The following is a 16,524-nucleotide window of genomic DNA, read 5'->3' on the forward strand; positions in this document are numbered from 1 at the left end:
TTTTTATAGTCAGTTACAACTCCAAAAGTCTGAAACGCTCTGCTTAGAGGTACCTGTAAAGAACCTTACTTAACCCATGGTTTTCTTGTAATGAATGAAAACTTCAGAATGTCTCTGAATGAAAAAGTCTATCAACCTATAAAGAAGCTTTGGAATAAATAAGTATATCACACAATTTTTATATTTATTATTCTCAGCAATTCTGCACACATTTTGCCATTTTCTCAATTTCTCAGTTTACCTTAAGCACACAATAGACTGAACGAATCAAAATCAGGGAACCACTTCAGCAAGTTTGTTTTTATTTGGTTCATAAAGCGTATCAGGGCCAGCATACAGTTATCTGACAGCCCTCCAAAAGGTAAAGTTAAATAAGTAAACTGACCTGGGGAATGGCTTTAATTGATACATGTGACACATGGGTAACATCTAATACAGTCTGGATGAAGATTAGGGTTACATATTGAACAGAATCTCTTTAAAGCAAGCATTTTCAAGGCAACATTTCTTATGTAACAGAGTCAGCTCCATAGATGACACTGTGGGCACGAAGCATCCTTCTTAGGAGCTCTTCTTCTCTTCAAAAATGATGTTTGCTGTGGCTTTCTTGGCTGTAGACAAATCACACACAAATGTTAGATGTCTTGTTTATCTAGAGTCTGATAGCTACGAACACTTCCTGGGGCCAGAGCGGGCGACGTTGAATCCTATTTAAAATTGCTGGCTAAGGATAAACGTAAATACAGTAAGATTGTTTTTCACGTCGGCGGTAACGACTCCCGATTACACCAATCGGAGGTCACTAAAGATAATGTTGAGTCGGTGTGTACATATGCAAAGATAATGTCGGACTCCGTAGTTTTCTCTGGGCCCCTGCCAAACCTGACCAGTGATGACATGTTTAGCCGCATGTCATCATTCCATGCGTAACTGTTGGGTTGGTATTGCGCAGGTGACAACCCGTGCCTGGTTTCGTCCAGACATGACGCTTAGAATTGAGGCCAAACAGTTCAATCTTGGTTTCATCGGACCAGAGAATCGTATTTCTCACAGTCTGAGAGTCCTTTAGGTGCTTTTTTGCAAACTCCAAGTGGGCAAGGGACTGCCATTTGACCTCATGGCTTGGTTTTTCTCTAATATGCATGTCAGCTGTGAGACCTTATATAGACAGGTGTGTGCCTTTCCAATCCTGTCCAATCAATTGAATTCACCACAGGTGGACTCCAATCAAGGGGTAGAAACATCTCAGAGATAGAATTATTCATAAGTATCTATATTTTAATTAATACATTGCCATAATGTTAAAATAACAATATCAGTATAATAGTATTATAATAGTTAAATAGGAATATAAAGTGCTCAATAGATGAACATAAAAATATGTCTATGTAGGTAGATCCTCCATGACCTCCTTTTACCTGACAGAAAACTACTTCATGTCAGTAGTTGGCAGTTCATCTTTTAATCAGCTGTTACGTTGTGTTAAATGAGCCCGAGTGAATATTTTTGTATTTTGGCTCCATTTAGAGGGGCCATATTCCACTAACCCTAATGTAAAATGGACCTAAAAGGAGAGTAGGCCAGTGTGGCTCTGTCTGCATGTGCTTTAAACTTGAAATAATGTTGATATGATTATAAAAGATATGTTTAATTCAGAAAATAAAATTTGTGTAAGTGTACAGTAAGTCACAAAGTTACTCTAATACTTAAAAGTGTTTAACTCGTGGGCTATTTAGGGCCCATTAATTCAGTTGTAGATGCATTACAACAGGCCTGACCTGAGGGACGCAACATTATTGTTTATTATGTGTCAGTTTACACTGCACAAAAGTTGCAAAATGAAATTGCAGTACAAAATATATATTGCTGTCTATATTTGATCACTTCTTTTCTTAATTTAAGTTGAACATAGTTTTGGTTTATTTGTCATTTATGTTTTTTGTTATATTTAGTACTTTTTCATTATTAATCATATATATTATCAGATGTTGTCTTTCAAATAAAATTGATTTCCTTCCTTTGTTTATTCTGGAATATCGGAATATTGACTGATATATATCAGTATATCAGATTGTTTTTTTCCTTTACTTAAAAATCCATCATGGGTCAGGCTCTATTTACAGTAAACACTACACAAACGTGATTTACTCACCCTCATCTTTGAACTTGTCAGCAGCTTCAGATGCCTTGTCCTTGAGGTTCTTCACCACATCGTCAATCTTGGCTTCATTCTTGAGGAAAAACGGTCGAATGACGCGGTTATAAATCTGGACTGATCCGTTGGAGGGAGTCGGAGCCATGCACCACACCAAGAAGGCACACTGCGAAAGACGACAAGAGATCTCTCGTCAAACTAGACACAGACATCACAGTTACATTACAGTACCAAGGTTTGTGCTGAAAGAAATCATTCGAGAAGTCATAAACAAAATTACAACCAAAAAAAAAAAAAGATGTTAACAAAACTGTGTTTTACTTGAAGTAAAAGAATGCTGTAGACTTAATTAAATCTACAGATCTCAGTTTACTTTTCTTTGATAGTAGGCCATTGTTGGCATATTACTAAACAACTATTCAATTTTGAATTTAGCTGCCATCATGACACTCCAAAACATGATGAAGTAGAGTGATTGCACTCACTTCGGGCTATCAGAAATAATCTATATTTATATTAAATAGTAGAATTTATCTTGCATTAAATTCACCTCAGGGCACCACCCTTAAAGAAGGGAAAACGATAGCTAATTAATTAATTCAGTCTCAATTCTGGAGGTTGCCACTAAGTTCTTGACTCATGTACAGTGACCGTAATACTTCATACACACAAACTCACATAACCAGGTTTTTTTATAAACCAAAGCTTTATTAAACTACTAACTACACACACAACTAATAACTTTTAAACATACAAATGAGTGAATAAACGCAACCATGAATAAATGCAATGAATACAGCGATGACAATCAATGATAAAGATAAAGGAGTGAATGATGGTAAGATGTATTAGGAAAGTAGTTAAACAACGTTGTGTTATCTTTGACATGTTAAAATGTCAATAATACATTTTAAATGCTATGTTCTATTAATTGGTGGCACACAAATTATTAATCAGAGATTACAATTTATTAATTTGTGTATATAAATTTGTTTCTTTCTTAACTCCAGTAATATAGCTGTAGGGTATGACAGTGTGCCTGTGGTAGCCAAGCCAGCAGCTGGTTTAGCCTACAGAGACCATGGCAGCACATTATAAATGATTACCACATCAGAATCTTGTTTTTATATGTCTGACGTTAATAAGAAGAGAAAATGAAAACAAACACAACAAGAGCCTCTGACAGGACATGTATCTTTCAGGCCGCTTCCTCTCCACACTGTCTCAGGCAGGGGCCTAACATGACATGAGGGTGAAGATTATCACATATATTGCACGTCCCTTAAAGCAAACACGGGCTCTCTGCATTACTGGCAGCTGGTGAACCTGCTGACAGAGCTCTCAGCACTCAGATATTCTTTATCATCAGTGCAGTGTGCTCCACCCTTGATTAGTTTAGATTAGAGTAGAAGAACTGAGAAAACACATCTCACAGGTATCAAAGTCAGGAGGGGAAAGCTGCACACTCAACTCAGATTGAGTCTTTTTATTTTTTGGTTGTATGAATCAGTGTTTCAGCACATTTGCCGACACATTGATTGAAATACAAACAAACAGACCCAGCTGGATTACCTTTCCAATATAGTAGAATGGGAACCAGGAGAGGAATATATCAGCAAAAAACTCTGCCACACTGAAGACTCCATACACCACCCAGTAGGTCAGCCATTTAGTATCATCGTCTTTGGTGGCACTTTCAATGGCCTTAATCCTGGAAAGAGAGAGAAACAACAAAAAGTCAACATTACTCTCACTCTTGATGATGTAATCCGGTCCAGTATGTGGTCATCTCATTCTTTTTTTAAACTTCAATCACTCCTTTCTCCTCTTTTTCTATTTCTTTCATTTGTTCTCTCATTAAAGCCTTACCTTACCTTCCTTTTTTCCTTCATTTTCTTTCCAGAACATTCCTGACTACTTTAGGGAGTTTGTTATGGTAGTACTTTGTAGATTTCACAGATTTTCCAACATCTGTAGAATTAGACTGAATTGAGCTTTCTACCTTCTCAATATAAGTCCTCTTACCTAAATGACAAAATAGTTTGTCAGTGCCTTCCAACATGACCGATTTAACTGTACCACACATCACTCATCTGAGTGTTTTCTGATCTGTCACCTCTAAAGTGACAGTTCTGGTTATGGAAAGATAGCCATGCATAAAAGTAACTAAAGGACACTGTTGATGGGAGATGGGAACCAAAACACAACCTCCGCTGTCAAAGTCATACTGTCACAGTTTGTTCCTCAGTCGCTCCCTCCAGCCACATTCCTTAATGACATTCATTGCCATTCTCGTCCTATCCATCAGACGCCCTCTGGCTTTTTCTCCTGTCCCAGTGACTTTCCCCACTCACCTGATCACCTGTTCACCTGGGGTGTATATTATGATATATGATACTGTTAAATTAAGAAACACCTTTAGGCCCTTGCTAGGCAACCACCGACTAATCTGTCCTTAGCCTAACCGTGATTTGGCTGTGAAGTAGACTCACAGATCTGTACCTTTTATTTTGTCTAGCTAGAAGTGGTTAACTTCCTACTTAGTAGAGAGTTGGTTAGTTAGCTACCTAGTGAATAAACATCTGCATAAAAAAATGGACAGGCAGAGGGCACTTGCTCTGGGTCTGATTGAGGGTGAGAGGCTGTTCCCAAACAGCACGCTGGACACAGGAAAACGGAGATCCGTGTGGGTACATGAGACTCTCTGTTCAAATCATGGTAACTACGGACAATAGGAGAAAAACGCAAATGATGTCAGGTGCTTTTCTGCTATGAGTTTTTTTCCCACTCGAGGTGTTGAGAGAAATGTTCTTTGGGAATGATTTTACCCAAAGTTGAACATATTTCTAAAAAGCACGCAAAATAGATGCTCAGTGCCTCATCACTAGGGGTGGGCGATATGGCCTTAAAATAATATCACGATATTTCAGGGTATTTCTGCGATAACGATATTCTTGACGATATGACAAAATACTGAGAAATACTTAATACTTATTCATTTCAAGGACGTACAATTGCAACAAAATAACAGTTTTATATGTCAGCATAAACGTAATAGTTTGCCTTCAAATATTCAGTAAAAACTAAACAAAAATTACATCTGAGTTCACTTTAGTGATAATGGGCAAAACATGCACCTAATGCTGCCTGAAAATGCTGCCAATTACAGAAAGTAGCTATACAGCTGTCTCACAGTCTCAGATTTTATGTCAAGATTACAAGCATATTCACTGAAACAGGCTTCAGTGCTGACCTTTGGCCTCCTGTGCTAAACAGCCTTTCAGAGACTGCACTGGTGGCTAGGATGCACAGATATTTTTGGCTAAACAGCTGACCTTAAGAACGTTAACCTCGTGCAGCTTCCAGCTTCCACCATGTGAGAGGATTACTCTCACTGTCTGCTGTTGGACACTGTAAGTAGCTGTTTAGCTCAGCCTCAATTGTCTCTCTTTCAGACTGTCCCATGTTGTCAGTTTCTGCCCTCTTGAAAAAGCTTTCAAGAGTCTTCTTTGGTCTCTGTGCATCACTTGCTGTGTCTTCTGCTGATCCTGAAGCTTGTAAAAAGGTGTTTCAGAGGCAGATGTGCCACTCTGCTCTGGCAGAAATTATTCCATCTCTCGAACTCTCTGGCTTTCATGACCTGGATCTCTTCTGGGCCCATGTACTGAGTGTGGAAGAGTGGGTCAAGCATAGTTGCCAGACTTATCAGTTCTCAAGGTCTTCATACTTGTTGTTACTCGAGTATTGACTTCTTCATTGTCTTGGTGAGGTCTGTTTCGTTCTCCTTCACTTGCTCTCTTTCACTGTTATAAGTTTGTGTTGAGGCAGAGAGAGAGATCATATTTTCTAATATCAGCATTAACTTAGCACTAAAATGAAATATGATTTTTTAATATAATTTCATTATCTATGTACACATTACATTTTTAAATGCTAGGCATAGGCAAACAAAATGTGATGGCTTCGATAATTTCCTTCCAGCATCTGCTTCTGTCATAAGGAGTTCACCTTGTGAAAGATTCGGCAATGCTATGCTGAGCCAATGTAGTTTGTCTGCATAGCTGAGAACTCACATTAACTGCTCAGCTGTCCTTACAGGATTTTTGGCTCTCTTCGTACTCAACCGGGTGCTTTTGCTTGAAGTGGTGAAATAAGTTTGATGTATTTCCCCCTTTTGCTGTTACAGTCTTCTTGCACTTCTTGCATATTACTGTGGTTTGTTGTACATCCGACCTTTTGTAACCAAACCATGTCCACAGTACTGAAGTGCCTTCCCTTTTTGGAACTAACTCCTCCACCGAGCCAGTAGCGATGTTTTCACTTTCAGCCATGCTTCTGTTGTTGCTGTGTAATGGAGTGATGTAACGGTATGACGTATCCTGCTGGACCTTTTAGCAGCTTTGACACGCTGAAGACACTCCTCTCCGCCACTACTGTCCCTCAGGGTTCTGTTCTGGGTCCCCTCCTCTTTTTTCTTTGCATTTGGCTGTTATTCACTCACATGATTTTTCCTACCACAGCTATGCAGATGACACGTAACTAATTCTGGCTTTTCCCCGGTCTAAAACCCAGGTGGCAGCATGAATCAGCTCGATGCAGCTATCAGTGGATGTCTGCACACCACCACCAAGCTCGACCTCGACAAGACCAAGCTGCTCTTCTTTCCAGGGAAGTCATCCCCTGTCCACAACCTCTCCATTACCATTGAGAACTCTGTGGTGTCCCCTTCTTGACTGCAAGGAACCTGGGTGCGACACTGGATGGACCAGCTGTTCTTCGCTGCCAAAATTGCTGTGACAACCCGCTCCAGCAAATTAATTCTCCACAACATCAGGAGGATATGTCCGTTCCTCACCCAGGACTGGTCGTCAGGATCAGTCTTCTCTGGTCTTCAGCCTACTAAAGTTCTCCCACACTACACTGCTCCTCCGCACCCTGCACTGGCTACCGGTGGCTGCTCAAATCAGATTCAAGACACTGGTACTTGTCTACCATGCTGCGAATGGCCAATCCCCATCCTATCTCCAAGATATGGAGAAACCATACACCCCAGCCCATCCACTACGCTCTGGTACTGCCGGCTTGCTTATGACTCCATCACTACAAGGAGGGCTGTTTGCCAAGGTGCAGTCTGAACAGATGAGTTTTCAGTCTGTGACAGAAGATGTGTACAGTTTCTGCTGTAAAATGACTTATGAATTATTTCTTGAAATGTAATTTTAATTGTTACATAATGTGATACCCAGAACTAAACCATAATAGTGTTAAATTGTTGTAATTATATAAAGAGTTTAAACCAACTATTACAATTTTCTGTCTGTGGTTATTGTATTAATTGTACTATAGCCTACAGAGTCAGAAACTGCATGTAACAGTTATTATGCAGATCACTGTGTTTCACAATAAATAAAATGTGGCAACATTATGCACAGGAAACATGTCATGACAGCACTTTTAGACACACAATTTGCCCTGAGTGCAGGGCTTTGTGGTGCCTGTATTCATGCTCTGCCACTCTGCCTCGACTATTACAACATTATTTTCTTGTTTGGAGAAGCCATCTCTGCATATGGTGAGCCATTCTTGTCCATAGGGACCTTTGTTTCATGCCATTCCCCTCTCTCTCCCCTCATACCCTGTCTACTATGCACTATCCAATAAAAGCAAAACAAAAGCCCCAAAATTGTAGCTGCTTTCACTGTGTTGTTGACCTTTTTATTGTCAGTTTGATTGTATCCTGACATAAACAAACTACAGACAACACACCTGTCCAACTGTTCACAAAACAATCATGATGATAAATTCTTTGTCATGATTGGGCTTTATCGATTAATCTATCCATTAGTTTTCCAATTAATAGATTAATTATAAAATTAATCCATACAATGCCAAAACAATGTAAAAAAAAAATGCCCATCACAAGTTCTCAAATGACAAGGTGGTATCTTTAAATGACTTGTTTTCTCTACCACAGGGTCCACTCCCGAAGAAATTTTTTTATTATATTTATAATGATTAAAAATAGAGAAAACCAAATCCCCACAATAAAGAAACTGCAACCAGAGAATGATTGGAATTTTGGCTTGATAATCTATTTCAAAATTGTTGCTGATTGTTTTTCTGTTGATTGACTAAATTAATCGAAAATCATTTCAACTCTGAGTTGACATAGCTGAGCTTGTAGTTTTTCTATTGGTATGATTCAGTGCATGTTTTCACTGCACTGCAGTTTTGATGATGCTATTGTCAGTGGAAATGAATCCCCTTTGCTAGGATATTATGATTCTTCTTGTTGTTTCTAGACAGCTTTGATATGTTAATTAATTGATTGATATTTGACAGTGTAGTCCCTCATTCGTCCAAGAGTGTTCTATCGTAGAAAAGGTTTCAGTGAGAAACCTTTTCTATGATGATTGATATTTGGTTCATGTTTTGGTTTATCACCATTGCCCATAGATTATTATCTTTAAAATTTAATTGGGTATGATATTGGATGGGTCTTAAGAGCTGGTTAACTTCAGAAGATCAGTTCAAAACATGTCATTGCTTCAGATTGATGGTTATGCTCTTGTTCCATCACCACAGCTCCAGCTAACATGATGGAATATTGAATATTAAATGTTTTTAGACTCAGTGAGATAATCAAATTATAAATGCAATAGAGTCTGGTGGCCGACCCTTGACCCATGGGGGCAGACACAGCCCGAAAAAAAAAAAAGGGGGAGCTTGGGGACATGGAATCCGAGTGGGCCATGTTCAAAGCCTACATTGTGGAGGCAGCCACTAGGAGTTGTGGTCAGAAGGATCGTCTGTCCCTGTCCTGGCGGCAACCTAAGAGCCCGCTAGTGGACACCAGCTGTGGAAGGAGGCTGTCAAGCTGAAGAAGGAGGCCTTTTAGGCTTGGTTGGCCTAGTCTCCTAAAGCAGCAGAGAGGTACCAGAAGGCCAGAAAAGGCCGCAGCTTTGGTGGTTGCTGAAGCAGGTAGGCAAGCTCTGGACATTGTTGAGCTGTCTTGGCTGACACACCTCTTCAGTGTCGCGTGGAGGTCGGGGACAGTGCCTGTGGAGTGGCAGTCTGGGGTGGTGGTTCCCATTTTTAACTGGCGGGGGGGTTGTCATGGGAGTTTTCCCATTTAGTCTACATGCGTTTTGTGGACTTGGAGAAGGCTTACGACCATGTCCCGGGAGTCTTGTGGGAGGTTACTGCGGGAATATGTCCTTAAACAGTCCTTATATAACCAATATGCTCATATTCTCTGCACAAACGTTGGCTTCATCAGACTGCGACCTTCAGCACGCACTGGGGCAGTTTGCAGTCAAGTGTGAAGCAGTCTGGATGGATGTCAGCAGCTTCAGGTCTGAGGTCATGGTTCTCTGCCAGAAAACGGTTACTACCCCAAGCAAAGGAGTTCAAGAATCTTGTGGTCTTGTTCATGAGTGAGGGTAAAATGAGATGGACAGGCGGATTGGTGCAGCATCAGCAGTAATGCGGGCGTTGTACCGGACTGTTGCGATTTACAACCCATTCCAACCCTCACCTGTGGTCACAAGCTTTGGGTAGTGACAGAAAGAATGAGATCTCAGATACAAGCAGCTGAAATGAGTTTACTCCGTAGGGTGGCTGGGCTCACCCTTAGAGATAGGTAAGGAGCTCAGACATCCGGAGGGAGCTCAGAGTAGAGCCACTGCTTCTCCACATTAAAAAGGAACCAGTTGAGGTGGTTTGGGCATCTGATCAGGATGCCTCTGGGCACGTCCAACTGGTAGGGGTACCCAGGGGAAGACCCAGAACATGCTGGAGAGATTATATATTTCATCTTGCTTGGGAAAACCTCGGGATCCCCCAAGAGGGGCTGGAAAACGTTGCTGGGGAGATGGACATCTGGACTACCTTGCTTAGCCTGCTGCCACCATGACCCGGCCCCGGATAAACGGAAGAAAACGGATGGATACAACAGTTGCTGTACCAAAACATAGCCATTTAATACAATTACCAAAGGTGCTGATATTGTGTGAAAGCAGATTTGTAATATGTTTGCTGTTTAAATAGAGCCCATATTGTTACAAGCAGGGATGTAAAGAGTGCTAGAGTATTATACTCAAGTAAAAGTACTATTACTTTAAAGATGTATACATTCAACATGTGAGGAGACACACCAGCACCAAATTCTCTCTGCTGCAGCTGCTGATTCCACATCTTTCTTTTGTTACATTCTCACACGGTTTATCAGCACTTATTTTTGTACTCTGATGCAACTTGAAATGTAGCGAAGTACAATATTTGTGAGTAAGTATTACCTATTTCAAAAAACGACTGTTACAGTAACGAGAATAAATGTAATTTGTTACTTCCACCCCTGGTTACAAGTATATCACATAGCGTTACAGAAACACACAGTGGTTGCCTGCTTACTTGTTACTATTGGTTTATCTTTGAACAACATTTCAGGACATCTTGTCAAACACAGAGCAGTTTTAAAGGATGTGTGCAACAGCATTAGAGGGAAAAAAGTAAACAGTCATTAGTTTTCACTTGAAGTTTGTTCTAACATCAGTCTTTATCATGTCTTTATATTCTCCCTGAGGCCTGTGTGTCTCAGTATAAAAGCTCATCTCTGTTTTCCGACTAACAGTCACATGGTTCCATGCTGTTTGAGTACAGCAGGCTGCCAGCTTTATTTGTCCAACTACCAGTACTGGCAAACAGCATAACTCTAGAATAGATCATCTCAACACTCCCTCTGTTAACTTCAAAACTCATCGACACGTGAGGAAATTAATTCACCACCTTATCTTAGTGTTTACTCACAAACTACTTTAATCTGCTCACCAACGCGATTCCGTTTTACAGCAGCAGGTGAGCCGCATGTGGAGGAGGCTTGTTGTTAATGACGTTGCCTATCAAATCGATCGAAACCAATACCGAATGGTACCGAATGACATAGGCAACAACAGGTGCATTTTACAAGCTTTTACAAAACAACGGCATAAACATAAACCTACATAAACAAGAGACTCTCTCTGTGTGTGTTTTTCTCAGATTATGTGTGACTGTCAGTAGACCACACGGCAGGGAGGGAGCAAGGGGAGATTGTGGGCGAGGTTTTAATGCTGCAGCTTGTCCTCCGGGGGAATCCACACTTTGACTGGGTTCAGCCATACGTCACTGCGAAGTGCGGACGCACGATATGCAAATCGTCCCAGCCCTAAAAGTCAGGAAAGCCTATATTGATTTAAAAACAAAACATCTCTCTCAGCGTCCCCTTGCTATTAAAATGGGCAGTATAGAACCCATTACCAAACATACTCCAAGGCCCTGGCTATAATGACATACCGTCAGATTAGTTGTCGATGGAGAGGAAGACGCCTCATGGTGGCACTATAATAGTGAGAACTTTGAATGTTTGGCACGCCTAAACGGTTCTGATTGACCGATTTACCTTGCTCTATAGAAAAGTCCCCTGGACCATAAAAGTATGCCACGATGGATTTTTTGGCTCATTTGCATAATCTGAAAAACAGTAATATGATATCTATTTTTGGGATTTCGACTGTATCAACACCAAATTTCGTATACAACCTTGCAGTGACAGAGCTACACTAAAGCAGTATAAATGGGCAAGATTGATCCAAAAACATGGCTGCCATCAATCAAAAATTGGGCATGGCTTAGCAGAAAATGGCCATAACTCATTGACCATTGGTCCAATCATCATAAATCCTGATAGTGAGCTTCATTCATATTTGGAAAGAGACTTGCCAAAGCATTTTGAGCCTGAACCATAAGGGGGCGGCACAAATTCCAAAAACATGATCTCTGTGAAAGTGGTTGTGCAGATGCAACGTACATGGTATAGACATCCAAAAACACTCAGTTGACAGTCATTACTTTAAAATAACATGACTAATTCAGAGGATACTGGTCATACTTTATGATGCCAACTGTAACATTGGGTGGCCGCTGGATCAAGATAATGAATTACATTAGGTCACAGATGTCCACTGTTACAAATCACATGGGTGGCTTGGACCCCGATTATAACTGCTTACAGTTCTAGTTTTGTTTTTGTTCTTATGTTATTTAAATGTCTGTCTTCACAGCTGTAATATCTGCTCTCCTTAGTGAGAGACTTTGGGTTTTCCTCAGCAGAGATGAAGCAATAAAACTAAATGAATGCTATAAAACCTGTTCTTTCCAACCCACTATTTATCAAAGGATCAAGTAGGAGATGATAAGAAAAGCAGAGCTGATAATGCAAGTCCTGTCAGAGCCTTTCCCTACACTGATGAAGCTTAACCACTGCTCAGGGCAAGTCCCTTCAACATTTAATAACCATGCTCATCATGTGCATGATTAATTAACATGTTAATCAATTCAAAATTCATCACAAAAGTTCATATGGCTAAATTTGAAACCCGTTTTTAACCAAACTTTTTGCTGCTGCTCCTGTGAAAGATGCTTTGCAATCCAGTCATGTGCTTCACTGATCACATAAATCATTGTTTGCTTCAATTGTTATTATCCACATTATTGTTTCTACATCCAGGCAAGCCTGGACACCTTACACACAGCTGCCCAGCAGGTTTGGACTTACCTGCCTTTAGTGATGCAACATTAGAAGGGCAGGGTGTAGTCCATACACCTTACTCAGGTTCAAACAAATTCAATTCCAAATCAGAGCATAATTGAGTCAAAACTGAATCTAAAAGTGACAAGATCGAGTCTTGACCAAGTCTGAAAGGGAATCAAGTCAAAAAACCACTGAAAATTGCATGTGTGTATGGAATGTAAATTCATGCAAATGAGTTGTGTCAGTGACTGAAGGTCCAGAAGCTGTAAAATGTATTACTCTGTTGTAGGCATGGAGGTTGTTTTCATTCACTGGAGAGATCTTCTGCGTAGTAGAGAATGTTTGAGGAAGGAAAGTCTGTTTACTAATCGCTCATCACTTTTTGGTTTATCTGAAGAGAGCGTGAGAACAGTCTACAGGACTCCATATGGGTTTCATTTCATACTACGGTTATTAGACTTTTTGTATTCAATCACCAAGCTCTTTATTAAGCTAACTGCATGACTTGCCTGCTATTTTCTCTCACAATTTTAAAAATGGAGGTGTAGGAGAATTATCTTTTGTACTTAAAAAGGTAAATTTTTCACAGATGCAAGGCTTTTGATCTATTATAAAAAATAAAAAGAAGTTATGGATACTGCAGTGCTACTGGTTTGGCTCCTTTGAATACAGTTGGCAGCACTGATGGGTGAGAAGCTACTAAGGGATTGTGTCAGCACTGGTGATTCTTACTGGTTGGTCTGTCTACATTGTGTCTCCTTTTGTCTAAAGCCTTGTGGGGCTAAGAATGGGACTACGCAGCAACATGGATGACATAACAAGACTACATAAAGCAATAATTGAGATACAAACGATACAACTTGGTCACATTGGGTACAAACGTAGGGGTATAAAAACTGATGTGCAAGAAAGGATATGATGTGTACTTGCATAGCATACTGGCCCAGTATCAAGCCTTTATACACCAAAAAGTACAATACCCCATTGTGCAAGACATGTCTTCAATAGCCCACATGAATTCTTAATTAATCATCAAATCATCAGAATTAGTTAAAATCTTTAATAAAATATCCTCATTTGAAAAATATAATGATGCTACATTTTTTAATTGAGGGTAGTTTGTGGTAGGTTTCATAAATTTGCCCCCTAGTGCACAAAATGTCACATCCAAAAAGAGTGCTTGGTGAAAAATAGTTCCCAGGGAAGGACACACCATGGAAAATGTCCTGTCAAATGCACTAATGAATGACAGAACAATGAGAAAGATGAAAAGAGATGTGTGTCTTCTTTGGAGAATCATCTACAGCTCAGAATGCTCAGCTGTTTTGTTTACCTTTATGGTATAATCACATAAGCACGATGCAGGCCAGTAGAGATAATAAATAACTAACTAGAACATAATTGAAGGTAGGTCTTTTTTAAAAAGTCCAGAAATGTCAATGATGAAATCTTACATGACCAAACTATTATATGCCATAGTTAGAACCATACTTGTTATTTCACAAGAGAGATTTCTGTATTTGTGTTTTTATCTGTGCTCATGGAGATGGATCTGTTGACATGCAAGCTCAGTAGCCTCATAATTTCATCCACTAACAACTGAGCACTGATAAAGAATCACATTATACTGTTGAAAGCTCCAGAAGCTAGAAAGTGGATCTTGAGTGAAGATTGCTTTGTCAAATGAAATCCCACTAACTAAGTTGTTGGGTTGTCTGCGCTGGTTGCCAGGGAGATGAGCTGTTAATCAAATCTAATTAAACCATAACTATAAAAGTTCTGAAGATTTAATTGCTAAACTGTAAAAGAGAAACACTAAGATTTGAAACGTTTATTTTCAGGTGCTTTATCCATCATGGCGGTGCCACATCATTTCTGAAACTCAAACGGTATGACAGCTTATGGCAGGAAGCATAGTTGTTGTGGTTACTGACACTATCACGCTGACTTTCTTCAGCCTGTTTAAGATCATAACTCAATTATGTTATTTACTGAAGACAACAAATGGTGATCATATTAACATTTTTAACTCAACTTCCCAAAATATTGATCTGATCATAACAAATTAAGGTATCAAATGTTCTATTTTTGTAATCACAGTATCAAGTCTCATTAGCTGAGGATAAGCCTGGTCATTCTATATTTGTCTCATCATTGAGTCATTCCTAACAGCCTTGAGACAGAGAGGTGTCCAAGAAAGTAGTGTTGTGAGATAATTACATCATAACAGTTTCATAACTTTAGTTTACAAGATAATTAAATTGTTTTCTCTGGCTGCCTTAAAAATGAACATGAGAACCACAAAAAAATGTGTTATTTGAGAAAACTATATAATCAAGTCATGATCACTAATGTTATAGATGAGGATCAATTTACTAGTAATGAGTACTACTCAGTTGTATAATGTCTTCTGTGGCTGTGGAGGAGCTTTGTCAAGTCTGAGGAAATAACCCTGATAACAGGTGCCTGCACAGCATTCATTCGAAAATGCAATAGTGACTATTCAAGACTACAGTACGCTACATGCATTTACTTAGTATTTATATTATTATAACTATATTCTCAACTAAGTTGGGTGGCTTGAATTCCATCGATGTTGTTTGAGTGCGCTTGTGTGTGTGTGTGTGTGTGTGTGTGTTGGGTGGGGGTGTTGGGCAGGCCCCTCCTTGATAGAACTGCTCTAAGAATAATACACTTACGATATGTAGGCTGGATAAAGAAAGCCGATGAGGTTACACAGTAGGGAGGCTCCGTAACCAATGACCAAGTAAACTGCGATGATACCGATGACAGCTGGAACAAATCACACCAGATGTTTGTCACGCTTTTTTCACAAATATATTATACTGAACATATTATATTACACTTCTTGTAAATATATACTATCACTGATTAAAAAACGAGCAATATTTAATTTCTTTAGTGAGATTATGACTAAAAGTAAATGCAGCTGCCTCTGCCACGCGCTGACTCAGTTCTTTGTATCTCTTTTCCTCTGTGATGCACTCGGTCTCTTTCCTCTCTTTTTCCATCCCCGTCCCTGTCAATACTCACCGAGAGCGATGTATGTCCTGCTTACTCCAGTTTTTGCCTCGACTTTTGCCAGAAAATCTGTCATGAGATTATTTTCATGGAGAAACTTTTCGAATCTTTCCTTGAGCCCGTGCGCCATGGCTGCACTTCCTTCTTTAGCGATGCTGATCAATTACGAAATTGTTCTGAACCAAACTGCGACACCCAGGAAACCCAATACGCCGCTGTTCTCGGAAGCGTAAAGTCAGACAGGATATACAATACAGCCTCCGATCATAACATTCAAAATAAAAGCACGGGGTTTATTTAAAGCTGTACATTTAAGTGATAATCATTTAGAATACAAAAATACAGATAATTGCTCATCACGTCATTATATCCCAAGCGAATATCTTAAAATCACTTTCTTTGTCCCACATCTAGCAATTTTACCTTTTAAATGGCTTAAACGATACAATGAAATAATCATATCAAAATCAATTAGGTGTGAATTTGGGATGTAGGCCTCCACATTATTATGAATGATGAGGCTTTGGAACTAACTTACCAGGGCACCCAACATAGAATGGGCCCTTCACAAGCCTGGAATGAGTTTTTACTAGTCTATATCTGCATATGTCATATGATGTGTATGTGGACCCAAAATCAGATTATCAGGAAGCAGTATGAGGATGAGGTTGCCGGATGACTACAGTGTTTATTTGGTGAAGTGGTATGCAGACAGTTCAACAAGCAGAGGCAGATAGGTTACTGGCTGGCAGTGGTG

The 16,524-nt window shown here is 39.7% G+C and overlaps 1 protein-coding gene across 1 annotated transcript; it reads right to left on the bottom strand.

Annotated features, from left to right (window-relative positions):
* Positions 1-285: 285 nt before the first annotated feature.
* On the bottom strand, positions 286-15,985 carry reep5 (receptor accessory protein 5). Its single transcript, XM_044173353.1, has 5 exons — positions 15,780-15,985; positions 15,425-15,518; positions 3,728-3,866; positions 2,153-2,321; positions 286-611 (listed from the first exon to the last, which is right to left on the bottom strand). Exons 1-5 carry the CDS (start codon positions 15,895-15,897, stop codon positions 562-564), a joined length of 570 nt encoding a protein of 189 aa, XP_044029288.1. The 5' UTR covers positions 15,898-15,985; the 3' UTR covers positions 286-561.
* Positions 15,986-16,524: the final 539 nt, after the last annotated feature.

Source organism: Siniperca chuatsi, linkage group LG18, assembly GCF_020085105.1.
Source record: "Siniperca chuatsi isolate FFG_IHB_CAS linkage group LG18, ASM2008510v1, whole genome shotgun sequence".
In the NCBI taxonomy this organism is placed as follows: Eukaryota; Metazoa; Chordata; class Actinopteri; order Centrarchiformes; family Sinipercidae; genus Siniperca; species Siniperca chuatsi.

What these genes read in the sequence shown, in the direction of transcription:
- reep5 (XM_044173353.1), bottom strand. Translation starts at nt 15,897, where the DNA reads ATGGCGCACGGGCTCAAGGAAAGATTCGAAAAGTTTCTCCATGAAAAT. An exon ending in CAGGACATACATCGCTCTCG is followed by an intron (nt 15,519 to 15,779) that starts GTGAGTATTGAC and finishes GATTTGTTCCAG; the next exon opens with CTGTCATCGGTATCATCGCA. An exon ending in TGACAAGTTCAAAGATGAGG is followed by an intron (nt 612 to 2,152) that starts GTGAGTAAATCA and finishes ATTTGTCTACAG; the next exon opens with CCAAGAAAGCCACAGCAAAC.